Below are 13,107 nucleotides of genomic sequence, written 5' to 3' on the forward strand. Positions count from 1 at the left end.
TGACATCACTACAAATATTTCTGACCTAATTTTAGCTGATTTATGAATAAGTGATTCTCCCAGTCTTCAGAGTGAAATATTTAGAAGTTAGAGTTCCATTTAGAGTTCATGTATAATACAGAACTGATTTTCTGTGCTGCCGACTCCCTCTCTTCATTTCCTCCTTTTTTAAAAAATGCACGATAATTCTTCTCCTATCCTTTTTCAGTTTCCTGCATGAGACTTATTTAAACATTGCACACACATCTTTTGTGAAAGAAGAAAAGGAAATTCAGCTTGTGGGGCTCAGCGGGAGTTCAGCTAATGCAGCTTAAAATAATGATGCCGAAAAAGAAGCACTTATCTGCAGGCAGAGCACCCCTGATACTCTTCCTGTGCCAGATGATTAGTGCACTGGAAGTCCCTCTTGATCGTAAGTATTAACGTTGGAAAGCTGTTAGGCCCGGGAGTCAGACCCTCCCCGGCATTTACCATCACTCTGAACTGTGTGGATGGAGCAGATGTCCGTGTGATCCTGAAAAGTGAATCAAAACTAATTTGGCTTTTACCTTCAGCACCCTGTGTTTATAAAGAATCAGACCCTAGAAATGGCCATTGAATCGGTCAGACACATTGTCCCTTCCCTGTCATTATCTGTCCCTCCCCTCAGGTGCTTTTGGTGTACCATGGTGGGGGACTGACCAGAGAAGGAGTGAATTGTGAACTGCCCTGATCCTCCCAACAGGCAACTCTTTATAGAAGCCGTCCTGCAAGAAAACTGTAGGAGTTGCTTTAAAATGATCACAGAGACCCCCCCACCCCACCCACCGTTTATCCTGTCGCCGCATCTCCACCTTCTTTCTTCATATGCTAAGAGTGAAAAGATCACCTCTCAGCCAACCCCACGCCCTCTGTATCCCCAAACTACCCACGGCTTGTTTCTCTGGATTCAGACAAGGCAAAATTCACTTTGGAGTTTGGGATCTTAAATATGAGTTTAGAGCTAGGAAATATATCTTATCTAAAGCCTAGTGAAAGGTCTTTGTTTTTAAAACGGTGATCAAAGACCAAGATGTCAATGTTGAGAATTAAACAAGTCTTCGGCAAAATTACTATTTAAAATGGAGCAAGTAACAGCTACTATAGGAGCCCACCCTTTCCTGAATAAAGTACTGTATGTACTGCACTCTCCCTGGGCTCGGTGGCCTGTTTGTAAGAACTAAAGATAATGCTAGGTGCCAACGGGTCACTTTGCCTGCAACGGAAAGCAGAATTTGAAATCTGGACTAATACTGTACTTCAGAACTGATTTATTCTTCATCCCTAATCAGCATGACCTCTTTAAATCCATTAGCTTCTTGAATAGAACATCTGTTTGGCGAGCTTTCCAAGGTACAAGGAAGGTACACTTTCCCGGGGCGATTCAATTGTTGGGATGTCAATTTTTTTTTTTTGCCAAAGAGGTTGCAACTGCCAGTGGGAAGGCAATTAAGAAGAGATGTGATTGGTCCCATACTTTGTTGACTCCCTTTTCTGTGCATCTGTAGTCTAAAGTGTAAGAAAATGCAACATTCTCCTTCTTTTCAAAAGATATTCATTCAGTGACCTTAATTTCAGTTAAAAAAAAAAAAAAGAAAAGAGAGATATGATTGGTTAAGCCCGTTGGAGTTGGAATGCCTAAGTAAGCATTCGCCCTAATGGGTGTATAGAAGAAAGAGCATTTGAGAGAAATGCTTTTGTTCTCTCTTCTGTTAAATATATTCCCCTTTAATCTGACTGCTCAATCTTACAATCAGAGGGAAACAGTCACCTACGGCTAACTCAGTTATCGCTGCTAATGGAGAAGAGCAGAACCATGATGAAAAGAAAGTCACAGGCAACCCAGGCGCTCCTGCATTAACCTTTGCAAGTAGTAATGACAGGCAGCACAGCAGAATCACGTGAATTGCATGCTAATGTAATGTCTTCCCTGCCCCTATTCCTTATCCCCCCTTTCCGTGAGCTGCTCCTTGGGGTGGGTACTGGCAGACCCTGGGTGACTGAGGAATTCTGAAGCAGAAACATGCTAACAGTCTGAAAAGTGCAATTACCGACTTGGCGATTAACCGTAGAAATAGAAAAACCTCAAATCAGTGTTGGATTTGGCTTGGATGGAACACTGTCATTGTAGCAATGTCCCATTGTTAGGTATTATCACCATGTGCGTAGTGATGTCTGGGATAATAGGCTCAGACACAACACAGTATGTGACAACTCAGATTAATTGTAGATTTCAGCTGTTTTTCAAATTGAATGTAATTACTTGTCCAGCACAACACGTATGGAATGGAATTAGGCGTTCCTATTCCTGGCAGAATCATTTTTTGGCCTATAGCATCCCTTTTGTTCTTCCATATGTGTATGTAGAAAGGTCTGCTTCAGGAATAAACAAAACCTTTAATGGGAGTTTCTTTCCCTTGCTACTTCACAACCTCCACCTTTGCTCTACCGGTTTTTTAGGTCAAATAAAATAGGCAAGATGCCCCTTTTATCTTCAGGGTGCTAACGTTCTTCTTACTAACACCTGATTTTCTTTAATCCTGTTTGCCCACTCACCTGCTGATATTGATGGGGAAAAAGCAAAACTTCTTGAAGACTGTAAGTGTCTTTCCGTCATTACCAGGCGGTGTGAAAATTTGACTGTGTCTTTGTTTTTGAATGAATGCTGTGAATTAAAACGCACAATTTTGTTTTCGTGACTAACGTCTTTTTAAGCGTGTGTGTTTACTGTGGCTAATCATTGCATTTAAATTCCAAGAAGCAGGTTTAATCTATTCCTTGCATGAATTCTGAAGACTCAGGTATTACTGTCTTTCTTTTACCAATATTCTGGGCTACTAACTGCTGAGCTTTGTTCACATCTGATGTAACTCAGTGAGAAAATTCACAAAATTTGAAGAGAATGTCTGGTTCGAAATGCTATTAAAGGCTTGCTGGAATAAAAACATGTCTTTGGGTATATATAGGAGGTGGGCGCATGAAAATGCTGCACCCGAGTTCGCTCTCAAACTTCTTCAACCTGTAGGACTGGGTAGACTAGTGTTTCTAAGTGTCATCAGTATAATGGCCCAGAGAATTTGAATATTGTTTTGATGTGTGCAAAAGACAGGCACCCCCATTCCCATCGTCTCCAAGTGGCGTGCTCTAATCAAAAACTGCTGCCTCTGACAGTAGGGCAACATCTGTCATCTACCTAAAAAGGTAGTTTTCAGGCATTTGAAAAATTCTTTGATATTAGATTAGCCAGGAAAATTATATAAAATCACCTTTTCCCCTTATTACTTCAAAGCCCTTGTTAGTTGCCAGATGACCTAAGCACGGTTCAAAGAGGTACATCTAGGTGGTAAACTCCTAGCAGTTATGCATGGCAGCTAAGCCAGCTCTGTTACAGACACATGAATAGAAGTTCTGGGTCTGCAACCATCGCCCTTGCACCTCTGTCACTTACAGAAAAGCACAAAGAATTGGACTGAGTCACTCCTAAAAATCCCCCTACCCACCACCTATGCCCAGCAATCCCTGAGTGGGAAATTCTAAGGCTTCTTTCCATCATCCCAAACTCTCTACTCCCAAAGCCTGAAGGATCACTCCAAAGTGAAGCTGGTCTAATTAAAACTGATTATGATGGTAATTTAAATACAGCTAACATCACTGAACCATTATAGGACTGGAATGTACTAAGAATTTTACACAAATTATTTTATTTAATTTTCCCAGCAACCCTAGGAGGTAGATACTACTTTTAAACCCTATTTTTCCTCTATGGAAACGAGGGCTTACAGAAGTTTAAGAAACTTGCTTGAAGTCTCACAGCTGGTAAGAAATAGACAGACTAGTTCTTAAGCACTAGCCCAAACTGTTAACCAGCTTTGGTAACTGCCGGCTAGAAGAATGAGTGTCCTGTGAACAGTGCTAGAGGCTGGGAAGAGCGGCTGGCTAAGGAGGATGAGGAAGGGATGGATCTTGGGAAAGGAGTTGAAATTGATGCTGTGCAGTATCCCGCAGTTAATAGGTGCACAATAAATGATGGCAATTATGAGTTTCATTTTTTATCTATATTTTAGGTGTTATTTGGATGTTTAGTAAGAGATGTCTGGTGAACAGCCCCGAGACTGCAGACAAAGCAAGAGAAGAGATCCATGTTTACAGATTTATAAGGCATTGAGCATGGAAATGATCAATTTAGCCCTGGCAACAATTCACCACAGGAAAGAAAGGCAAAAGCTGAGGACGATTATTAAGCTTTGGGAAATACTTGATTGACAGGTGGAAGAAGTTTCACAAAGGAAGCACAGAGCATAGGTGGAGAGGAAAGGGATGAGCCAGAATATGAAAAATGATCCAGATAAGTCTTTACATGGTAAAGATGTCCTGTACATTGTAAGATGTTTAGCCACATCCCTGGCCTCTACCCACCAGATGCCAGGACCACCCCCATCCCAGTGGTGACAACCAAGATGGACTCTGGATGTGGCCAGATGTCCCCCAAGGGCTGGGGGCAAATGGCCCCAGGTTGAGAACCACTGGTCTGTGTAAACAGCTCTCCTTCGAGTTGTGCAAGGCAGTGGCTTCCACCAGGAGAGTTCGCTTCTCTTCTCTGCTTTGTGCCTTCCTAGTCAAGCTATTTTGCTACTCTGAGCAACAAAAGAAGTCAAAAGGGATTATTTCTCCAGTCCCTTCCTGTTCTACACTCTGTGATTCTGATTTCACAAGAAGGAAGACGTGGTAATCTTAGAGTGACCTGAACATCAAATGTCCACGTACCAGCTTTTTTCAGATTCAGTTGCTCCAGATCAGAACGGTTTCTCCCTACAATCTGATAATAAATGATCAGATAACACTTTGAAGAGTGAAATGAGAATATTGTTTCCTAAAACAGAGAGCTTCCCAATTCAATTTCTCTTCTGAAGAAGGTTGTTTTATCTTTGTTCCTAGTAGCCACCTACCTCCTGGCTCTAATAAGACATGTCAAGTCTCTAATTTTAACCATCTTTTTCACGTTAGCTTCTCAAATATATTTGTTACCAATGTATTAATTTACATGAGCCCAGTAATGAACTACAAGTCAGTTACTGTTTCCCAAGAAAGATACAAATTTACCTCATAACTTAAATTTCATTGAAAGGCATCATTTGAATCAAAGCTATCAGAGAAATTTCTCATTGTTACATCAGAAATGAAACGATCTTAATATTAAGCTTATATTGGTAATTATTTTCCCAAACTTTCCATGTGGGAAAATGGGCTTTATGAGCACATATAAAGTTACCAAAAGGGAGTTATGCCTTGACTCCAAAATTTTAGGAGTCTTTTAGCTAAAAATCTGCTGAGGGGGTGTGTTACCACAGTAGAAATTACTAAAAACATTTGGAGCATATTTAGTCTAGGGTAAGTGATTTTGATATAGAAAAAAGTGATTGCTATTATGATATTAAATGATTTATTTCTTTACATTGTTCTTCTTTCTACCGTTAAGTGGTACAACCTCCAACCATTACTCAACAGTCTCCAAAAGATTACATTATTGACCCACGGGAGAATATTGTAATCCAGTGTGAGGCCAAAGGGAAACCTCCTCCAAGGTGGGTGTGCTTTCTGCTGTTATAATACTGATAATAAGCATTGATACTCATGTTGAAGTTAATTTCAGGTCCTGCATATTATTAAAGTATCATTTGTAGGTTCATTGTTCTGTCTCTCTGCTTAATTAAATTCAGTTGATTCTTCTTAAAAACCCAGGTGGTTGCATTTCCATACTGATACCTTTCTGTGATATGCTAAAAAATTGTGGGAAGATGTGGAAAGAGCCTTCTGATGGCCTTATGACATGGGCAAATTCCTTCTCTATGGGCCTCAGTTTACAGATAAATGTAAAATAAAGAAGTTGAACTTGACAACTTCTAAGATCTCTCCTAGCTCTCTGCAAGTCTATAAAATAGCCCCAAGTGGTTTTCCAAACATGACAGTGTTCAGCACTCAAGATTCTCCATATGCACCTTGGCATGAGCACTGCACAGCCTTTTAGAGTTGGGAGAGACATTAGACATTGTCTGGTCCAACCAGTATATCTTATAGATGGGGAACTGGTGCCCAGTAATGCTAGGTTAACCTAACCAAGGGCCCACAGCTCCTTAGTGGATGATCCGTAACTTGTCCAGTAATATATGGAAATTCTGGAGAGTTGGATTACTATTATTGAGAGATAATGTGTATTTTTTTTAAGTTATAAATAAGGGAAATTTTCTCAATATTTTATTTCCAAGTTTGTCTATGACCAGCCTTATTAATCTATCACAGACTGGCACCGGAGAAAAAAATTACCAAAGTATATCAAAAACTTCCATCAAAGGTTGGCTTCAAAACAGTCTCTTCTGTCATATTATTAGAAACGCTCGAGCACTCAGGCCCTAATGTGATGTCCTTTGATGACACCCCTTTTAGTTTAACATTTAATTAATAGCTCCTGTAACTCTCTGTTAGGCAGGATTTCTCCACCTCAGCTCTGTTGATATTTTGGGCTGGGTAATTTTTTGCTGTGGAGACAAGAGCTTTCCTGTGCATTGTGGGATATTTTGCAGCATCCCTGGCCTCTACCTCCAATAAGCCAGCAGCAGCCAACAACACTGTCCCCTACCCTAGGAGTTGTGACAACTCCTGCTATAAGGATAAGCAGTGGGAAGGGAAATCCAAGAGGGCTTGGAAATCATGGGCAAGTTTAGACATTCATGCTTATGTAAGAGCATGGCCATTGTTGATTTGTGACCTGTTATCAAGTATTTGATTACTTGGGCACTGGGACTTTTATATAAGGCAGTCTTTTACATAAATAAAACTGAAAAAGAAGACTTTCCGTTGACAATTTGAAATACTTCCTAAGAAATTTACAAAAATCATCTCTAGAATTAAAAATTCTCAAAATATATTTGATATACAATGATCACTTTTAATAACCGACACTTACCACTGAACTCATGTTTCTTCCTCTCCTCCCAACTCATACTTCGCATTTTGGCAACTTGACACTGGTCTGATCACTTTTAAACACACACATATATTAGTACTCGTGAAGGCCTTTCTTCTTACACTTCAGCCCAGAGCAAATCTTCATAGGCAGGTTATCAATTCTATGAACAATGGAGTTTACAGTAAAAATGCTAATAAAGCTCTAAGAGAGTGTGCCTCGGAGACCTACTTCCTATATTTTCTTTGAAAAATGACAGGCAATTTGTATGCATGATTTCTTTATTGAGTCAGATTTTGGTTAGTTCTAATGAAGACATGTACCTTAGTATGTATGGCCGGCACTTTTTTCTAAGTCATAATTCAATGAAACATTTTAGGTATGGAGCCTATTGCTTTTTTACTGAATACTAAAATCTAATCATTATTTAGAAATCCATAAAACTGCTAGGAATTTGTTAGAGAGGAAATAATCCTGTTTTTCTGGACTGTAAACAAGCTTAATCCTTTATGCGTTGGGCAGTTTCTCCTGGACCCGAAATGGGACTCATTTCGACATAGATAAAGACCCTCTTGTCACCATGAAGTCTGGCTCGGGAACCCTCACAGTCAACATCATGAGCGAGGGGAAAGCAGAGACGTATGAAGGAGTTTATCAGTGTACAGCCAGGAACGAACGTGGGGCTGCAATTTCTAATAACATTGTCATCCGTCCATCCAGTAAGTCGGACCTGTTCACCAAACAGGACCCTTTTTAAAGTATAGCTCCAACCCCAGCATCTGTTACACCATTTAAATACCATTACAAGAAAGCAATGTCGTTGATTCCAATCCTCTGAAAATCATCACCCCTTTCCACTTGACCTCAATTCCTCAGCCTAATGCTTTGCCAATCCAATGTGTCTTTTGTACAAGTCCAGAATAAAACACCAGGGGTAAGAAAAGTGTATTTTTCCTCAAATTGATCTAATTATTAATTTCTCATGAATCTTACGTGTAAGCGTACTCCAAACAGCCAGATGGAAATAAATTAGGTATGAAATGGGTAATTGATGTCTAAATGTTATTTCTTTAAATATTTTCTTAATTGAAGTATGGTTGATGTACAATATTATAAAAGTTACAGGTGTACAATTTTTAACTGTTATACTCCATTTATAGATATTATAAAATATTGGCCATATCCCCCATGTTGTGCAATATATCCTTGTAGCTTATTTTTTTTTAACATCTTTATTGGAGTATAATTGCTTTACAATGGTGTGTTAGTTTCTGCTGTATAACAAAGTGAATCAGCCATACATATACATATATCCCCATATCTCTTCCCTCTTGCGTCTCCCTCCCACCCTCCCTATCCCACCCCTCTAGGTGGTCACAAAGCACGAGCTGATCTCCCTGTGCTATGCGGCTGCTTCCCACTAGCTATCTATTTTACATTTGGTAGTGTATATATGTTACTACCACTCTCTCACTTCATCCCAGCTTACCGTTACCCCTCCCCATGAACTCAAGTCCATTCTCTACGTCTGCGTCTTTATTCCTGTCCTGCCCCTAGGTTCTTCAGGACCTTTTTTTTTTTTTTTTTAGATTCCATATATATGTGTTAGCATACGGTATTTGTTTTTATCTTTCTGACTTACTTCACTCTGTATGACAGACTCTAGGTCTATCCACCTCACTACAAATAACTCAATTTCGTTTCTTTTTATGGCTGAGTAATATTCCATTGTATATATGTGCCACATCTTCTTTACCCATTCATCTGTCGATGGACACTTAGGTTGCTTCCATGTCCTGGCTATTGTAAATAGAGCTGCAATGAACACTGTGGTACGTGACTCTTTTTGAATTGTGGTTTTCTCAGGGTATATGTCCCGTAGTGGGATTGCTGGGTCATATGGTAGTTCTATTTTTAGTTTTTTGAGGAACCTCCATACTGTTCTCCGTAGTGGCTGTATCAATTTACATTCCCACCAAGAGTGCAAGAGGGTTCCCTGTTCTCCACACCCTCTCCAGCATTTATTGTTTGTAGATATTTTGATGATGCCCATTCTGACTGGTGTGAGGTGATACCTCATTTTAGTTTTGATTTGCATTTATCTAATGATTAGTGATGTTGAGCATCCTTTCATGTGTTTGTTGGCAATCTGTATATCTTCTTTGGAGAAATTTCTATTTATGTCTTCTGCCTATTTTTGGATTGGGTTGTTTGTTTTTTTGATATGGAGCTGCATAAATATTGGAGATTAATCCTTTGTCAGTTGCTTCATTTGCAAATATTTTCTCCCATTCTGAGGGTTGTATCTTAGTCTTGTTTATGGTTTCCTTTGCTGTGCAAAAGGTTTTAAGTTTCGTTAGGTCCAATTTGTTTATTTTTGTTTTTATTTCCATTTCTCTAGGAGCTGGGTCAAAAAGGATCTTGCTGTGATTTATGTCATGGAGTGTTCTGCCTATGTTTTCCTCTAAGAGTTTGATAGCGTCTGGCCTTACATTTAGGTCTTTAGTCCATTTTGAGTTTATTTTTATGTATGGTGATAGGGAGTGTTCTAATTTCATTCTTTTACATGTAGCTGTCCAGTTTTCCCAGCACCACTTATTGAAGAGGCTGTCTTTTCTCCATTGTATATTCTTGCCTCCTTTATCAAAGATAAGGTGACCATATGTGCATGGGTTTATCTCTGGGCTTTCTATCCTGTTCCATTGATCTATATTTCTGTTTTTGTGCCAGTACCATACTGTTTTGATTACTGTAGCTTTGTAGGATAGTCTGAAGTCAGGGAGCCTGATTCCTCCAGCTCCGTTTTGCTTTCTCAAATTGCTTTGCCTATTCAGGGTCTTTTGTGTTTCCATACAAATTGTGAAATTTTTTGTTCTAGTTCTGTGAAAAATGCCATTGGTAGTTTGGTAGGGATTGCATTGAATCTGTAGGTTGCTTTGGGTAGTAGAGTCATTTTCACAATATTGATTCTTCCAATCCAAGAAAATGGTATATCTCTCCATCTGTTTGTGTCATCTTTAATTTCATTCATCAATGTCTTATAGTTTTCTGAGTATAGGTCTTTTACCTCCTTAGGTAGGTTTATTCCTAGGTATTTTATTCTTTTTGTTGCAGTGGTAAATGGGACTGTTTCCTTAATTTCTCTTTCAGATTTTTCATCATTAGTGTATAGGAATGCAAGAGATTTCTGTGTGTTAACTTTGTATCCTGCTACTTTACCAAATTCATTGATTAGCTCTAGTAGTTTTCTGGTAGCCTCTTTAGGATTCTCTGTGTATAGTATCATGTCATCTACAGTGACAGCTTTACTTCTTCTTTTCCGATTTGGATTCCTTTTATTTCTTTTTCTTCTCTGATTGCTGTGGCTAACACTTTCAAAACTATGTTGAATAATAGTGGTGAGAGTGGACAAAATTGTCTTGTTCCTGATCTTAGAGGAAATGGTTTCAGTTTTTCACCATTGAGAACGATGTTGGCTGTGGGTTTGTCATATATGGCCTTTATTATGTTGAGGAAAGTTCCCTCTATGCCTGCTTTCTGGAGGGTTTTTATCATAAATGGGTGTTGAATTTTGTCAAAAGCTTTCTCTGCATCTATTGAGATGATCATATGGGTTTTCTCCTTCAATTTGTTAATATGGTTTATTACATTGATTGATGTGCATATATTGAAGAATCCTTGCATTCCTGGGGTAAACCTCACTTGATCATGGTGTATGATCCTTTTAATGTGCTGTTGGATTCTGTTTGTTAGTATTTCGTTGAGGAGTTTTGCATCTATGTTCATCAGTGATATTGGCCTGTAGTTTTCTTTTTTTGTAGTTTCTTTATCTGGTTTTGGTATCAGGGTGATGGTGGCCTCATAGAATGAGTTTGGGAGTGTTCCTCCCTCTGCTATATTTTGGAAGAGTTTGAGAAGTATAGGTGTTAGCTCTTCTCTAAATGTTTAATAGAATTCGCCTGTGAAGCCATCTGGTCCTGGGCTTTTGTTTGTTGGAAGATTTTTAATCACAGTTTCAATTTCAGTGCTTGTGATTGGTCTGTTCATATTTTCTATTTCTTCCTGGTTCAGTCTTGGAAGGTTGTGCATTTCTAAGAATTTGTCCATTTCTTCCAGGTTGTCCATTTTATTGGCATAGAGTTGCTTATAGTAATCTCTCATGATCCTTTGTATTTCCACAGTGTCAGTTGTTACTTCTCCTTCTTCATTTCTAATTCTATTGATTTGAGTCTTCTCCCTTTTTTTCTTGATGAGTCTGGCTAATGGTTTATCAATTTTGTTTATCTTCTCAAAGAACCACCTTTTAGTTTTATTGATTTTTGCTATCATTTCCTTCATTTCTTTTTCATTTATTTCTGATCTGACCTTTATGATTTCTTACCTTCTGCTAACTTTGTGGGTTTTTTGTTCTTCTTTCTCTAATTGCTTTAGGTGTAAGGTTAGGTTGTTTATTTGAGATGTTTCTTGTTTCTTGAGGTATGATTCTGTTGCTATAAACTTCCCTCTTAGAATTGCTTTTGCTGCATCCCATAGATTTTGGGTCGTCGTGTTTTCATTGTCATTTGTTTCTAGTTATTTTTTGATTTCCTGTTTGATTTCTTCAGTGATCTCTTGGTTATTAAGTAGTGTATTGTTTAGCCTCCATGTGTTTGTATTTTTTACAGATTTTTTTTTCCTGTAGTTGATATCTAGTCTCATAGCATTGTGGTCGGAAAAGATACTTGATACAATTTCAATTTTCTTAAATTTACCAAGAGTTGATTTGTGACCCAAAATATGACCTGTCCTGGAGAATGTTCCATGACCACTTGAGAAGAAAGTGTATTCTGTTGTTTTTGGATGGAATGTCCTATAAATATCCATTAAATCCATCTTGTTTAATGTATCATTTAAAGCTTGTGTTTCCTTATTTATTTTCATTTTGGATGATCCGTTCATTGGTGAAAGTGGGGTGTTAAAGTCCCCTACTATGATTGTGTTACTGTCGATTTCCCCTTTTATGGCTGTTAGCATTTGCCTTATGTATTGAGGTGCTCCTATGTTGGGTGCATAAATATTTACAATTGTTACATCTTCTTCTTGGATTGATCCCATGATCATTATGTAGTGTCCTTCTTTGTCTCTTGTAGTAGTCTTTATTTTTAAGTCTATTTTGTCTGATAAGAGAATTGCTGCTCCAGCTTTCTTTTGATTTCCATTTGCATGGAATATGTTTTTCCATCCCCTCACTTTCAGTCTGTATGTGTCCCTAGGTCTGAAGTGGGTCTCTTGTAGCCAGCATATATACGGGTCTTGTTTTTATATCCATTCAGCCAGTCTCCGTCTTTTGGTTGGAGCATTTAATCCATTTACATTTAAGGTAATTATCGATATGTATGTTCCTACTACCATTTTGTTAATTGTTTTGGGTTTGTTATTGTAGGTCTCTTCCTTCTCTTGTGTTTCCTGCCTAGAGAAGTTCTTTTAGCCTTTGTTGTAAAGCTGGTTTGGTGGTGCTGAATTCTCTTAGCTTTTGCTTGTCTGTAAAGGTTTTAATTTCTCTGTCGAATCTGAATGAGATCCTTGCTGGGTAGAGTAATCTTGGCTGTAGGTTTTTCCCTTCCATCACTTTAAATATGTCTTGCCACTCCCTTCTGGCTTGCAGAGTTTCTGCTGAAAGATCAGCTGTTAACCTTTTTGGGATTCCCTTGTATGTTATTAGTTGTTTTATCCTTGCTGCTTTTAATATTTTTTCTTTGTATTTAATTTTTGAGAGTTTGATTAATATGTGTCTTGGTGTGTTTCTTCTTGGATTTATCCTGTATGGGACTCTTCACTTCCTAGACTTGATTGACTATTTCCTTTCCCATATTAGGGAAGTTTTCAACCTTAATCTCGTCAAATATTTTCTCAGTCCCTTTCTTTTTCTCTTCTTCTTCTGGGACCCCTATAATTCGAATGTTGGTGGGTTTAATGTTGTCCCAGAGGTCTCTAAGACTGTCCTCAATTCTTTTCATTCTTTTTCCTTTATTCTGCTCTGCAGTACTTATTTCCACTATTTTTTCTTCCAGGTCACTTATCCGTTCTTCTGCCTCAGTTATTCTGCTATTGATTCCTTCAAGAGAATTTTTAATTTCATTTATTGTGTT

The 13,107-nt window shown here is 38.4% G+C and overlaps 1 protein-coding gene across 24 annotated transcripts in view; it reads left to right on the forward strand.

Annotated features, from left to right (window-relative positions):
- The first annotated feature begins 303 nt into the window (after window positions 1-303).
- NRCAM (neuronal cell adhesion molecule) overlaps window positions 304-13,107 on the forward strand; it is an 84,063-nt gene continuing 71,259 nt past the window's right edge. For 16 of the 24 annotated variants that reach the window (XM_068549896.1, XM_068549899.1, XM_068549902.1 and 13 more), the window contains exons 1-4: window positions 304-412; window positions 2,599-2,616; window positions 5,495-5,600; window positions 7,502-7,698. In XM_068549896.1, the coding sequence (XP_068405997.1) occupies window positions 304-412; window positions 2,599-2,616; window positions 5,495-5,600; window positions 7,502-7,698 (430 nt within the window). The remainder of the gene's footprint in view (window positions 413-2,598; window positions 2,617-5,494; window positions 5,601-7,501; window positions 7,699-13,107) is intronic. The other 8 variants (XM_068549894.1, XM_068549887.1, XM_068549892.1 and 5 more) reach the window with 1 other exon arrangement.

The sequence above is a fragment of the Eschrichtius robustus genome, chromosome 8 (assembly GCF_028021215.1).
Source record: "Eschrichtius robustus isolate mEscRob2 chromosome 8, mEscRob2.pri, whole genome shotgun sequence".
NCBI lineage: Eukaryota > Metazoa > Chordata > Mammalia > Artiodactyla > Eschrichtiidae > Eschrichtius > Eschrichtius robustus.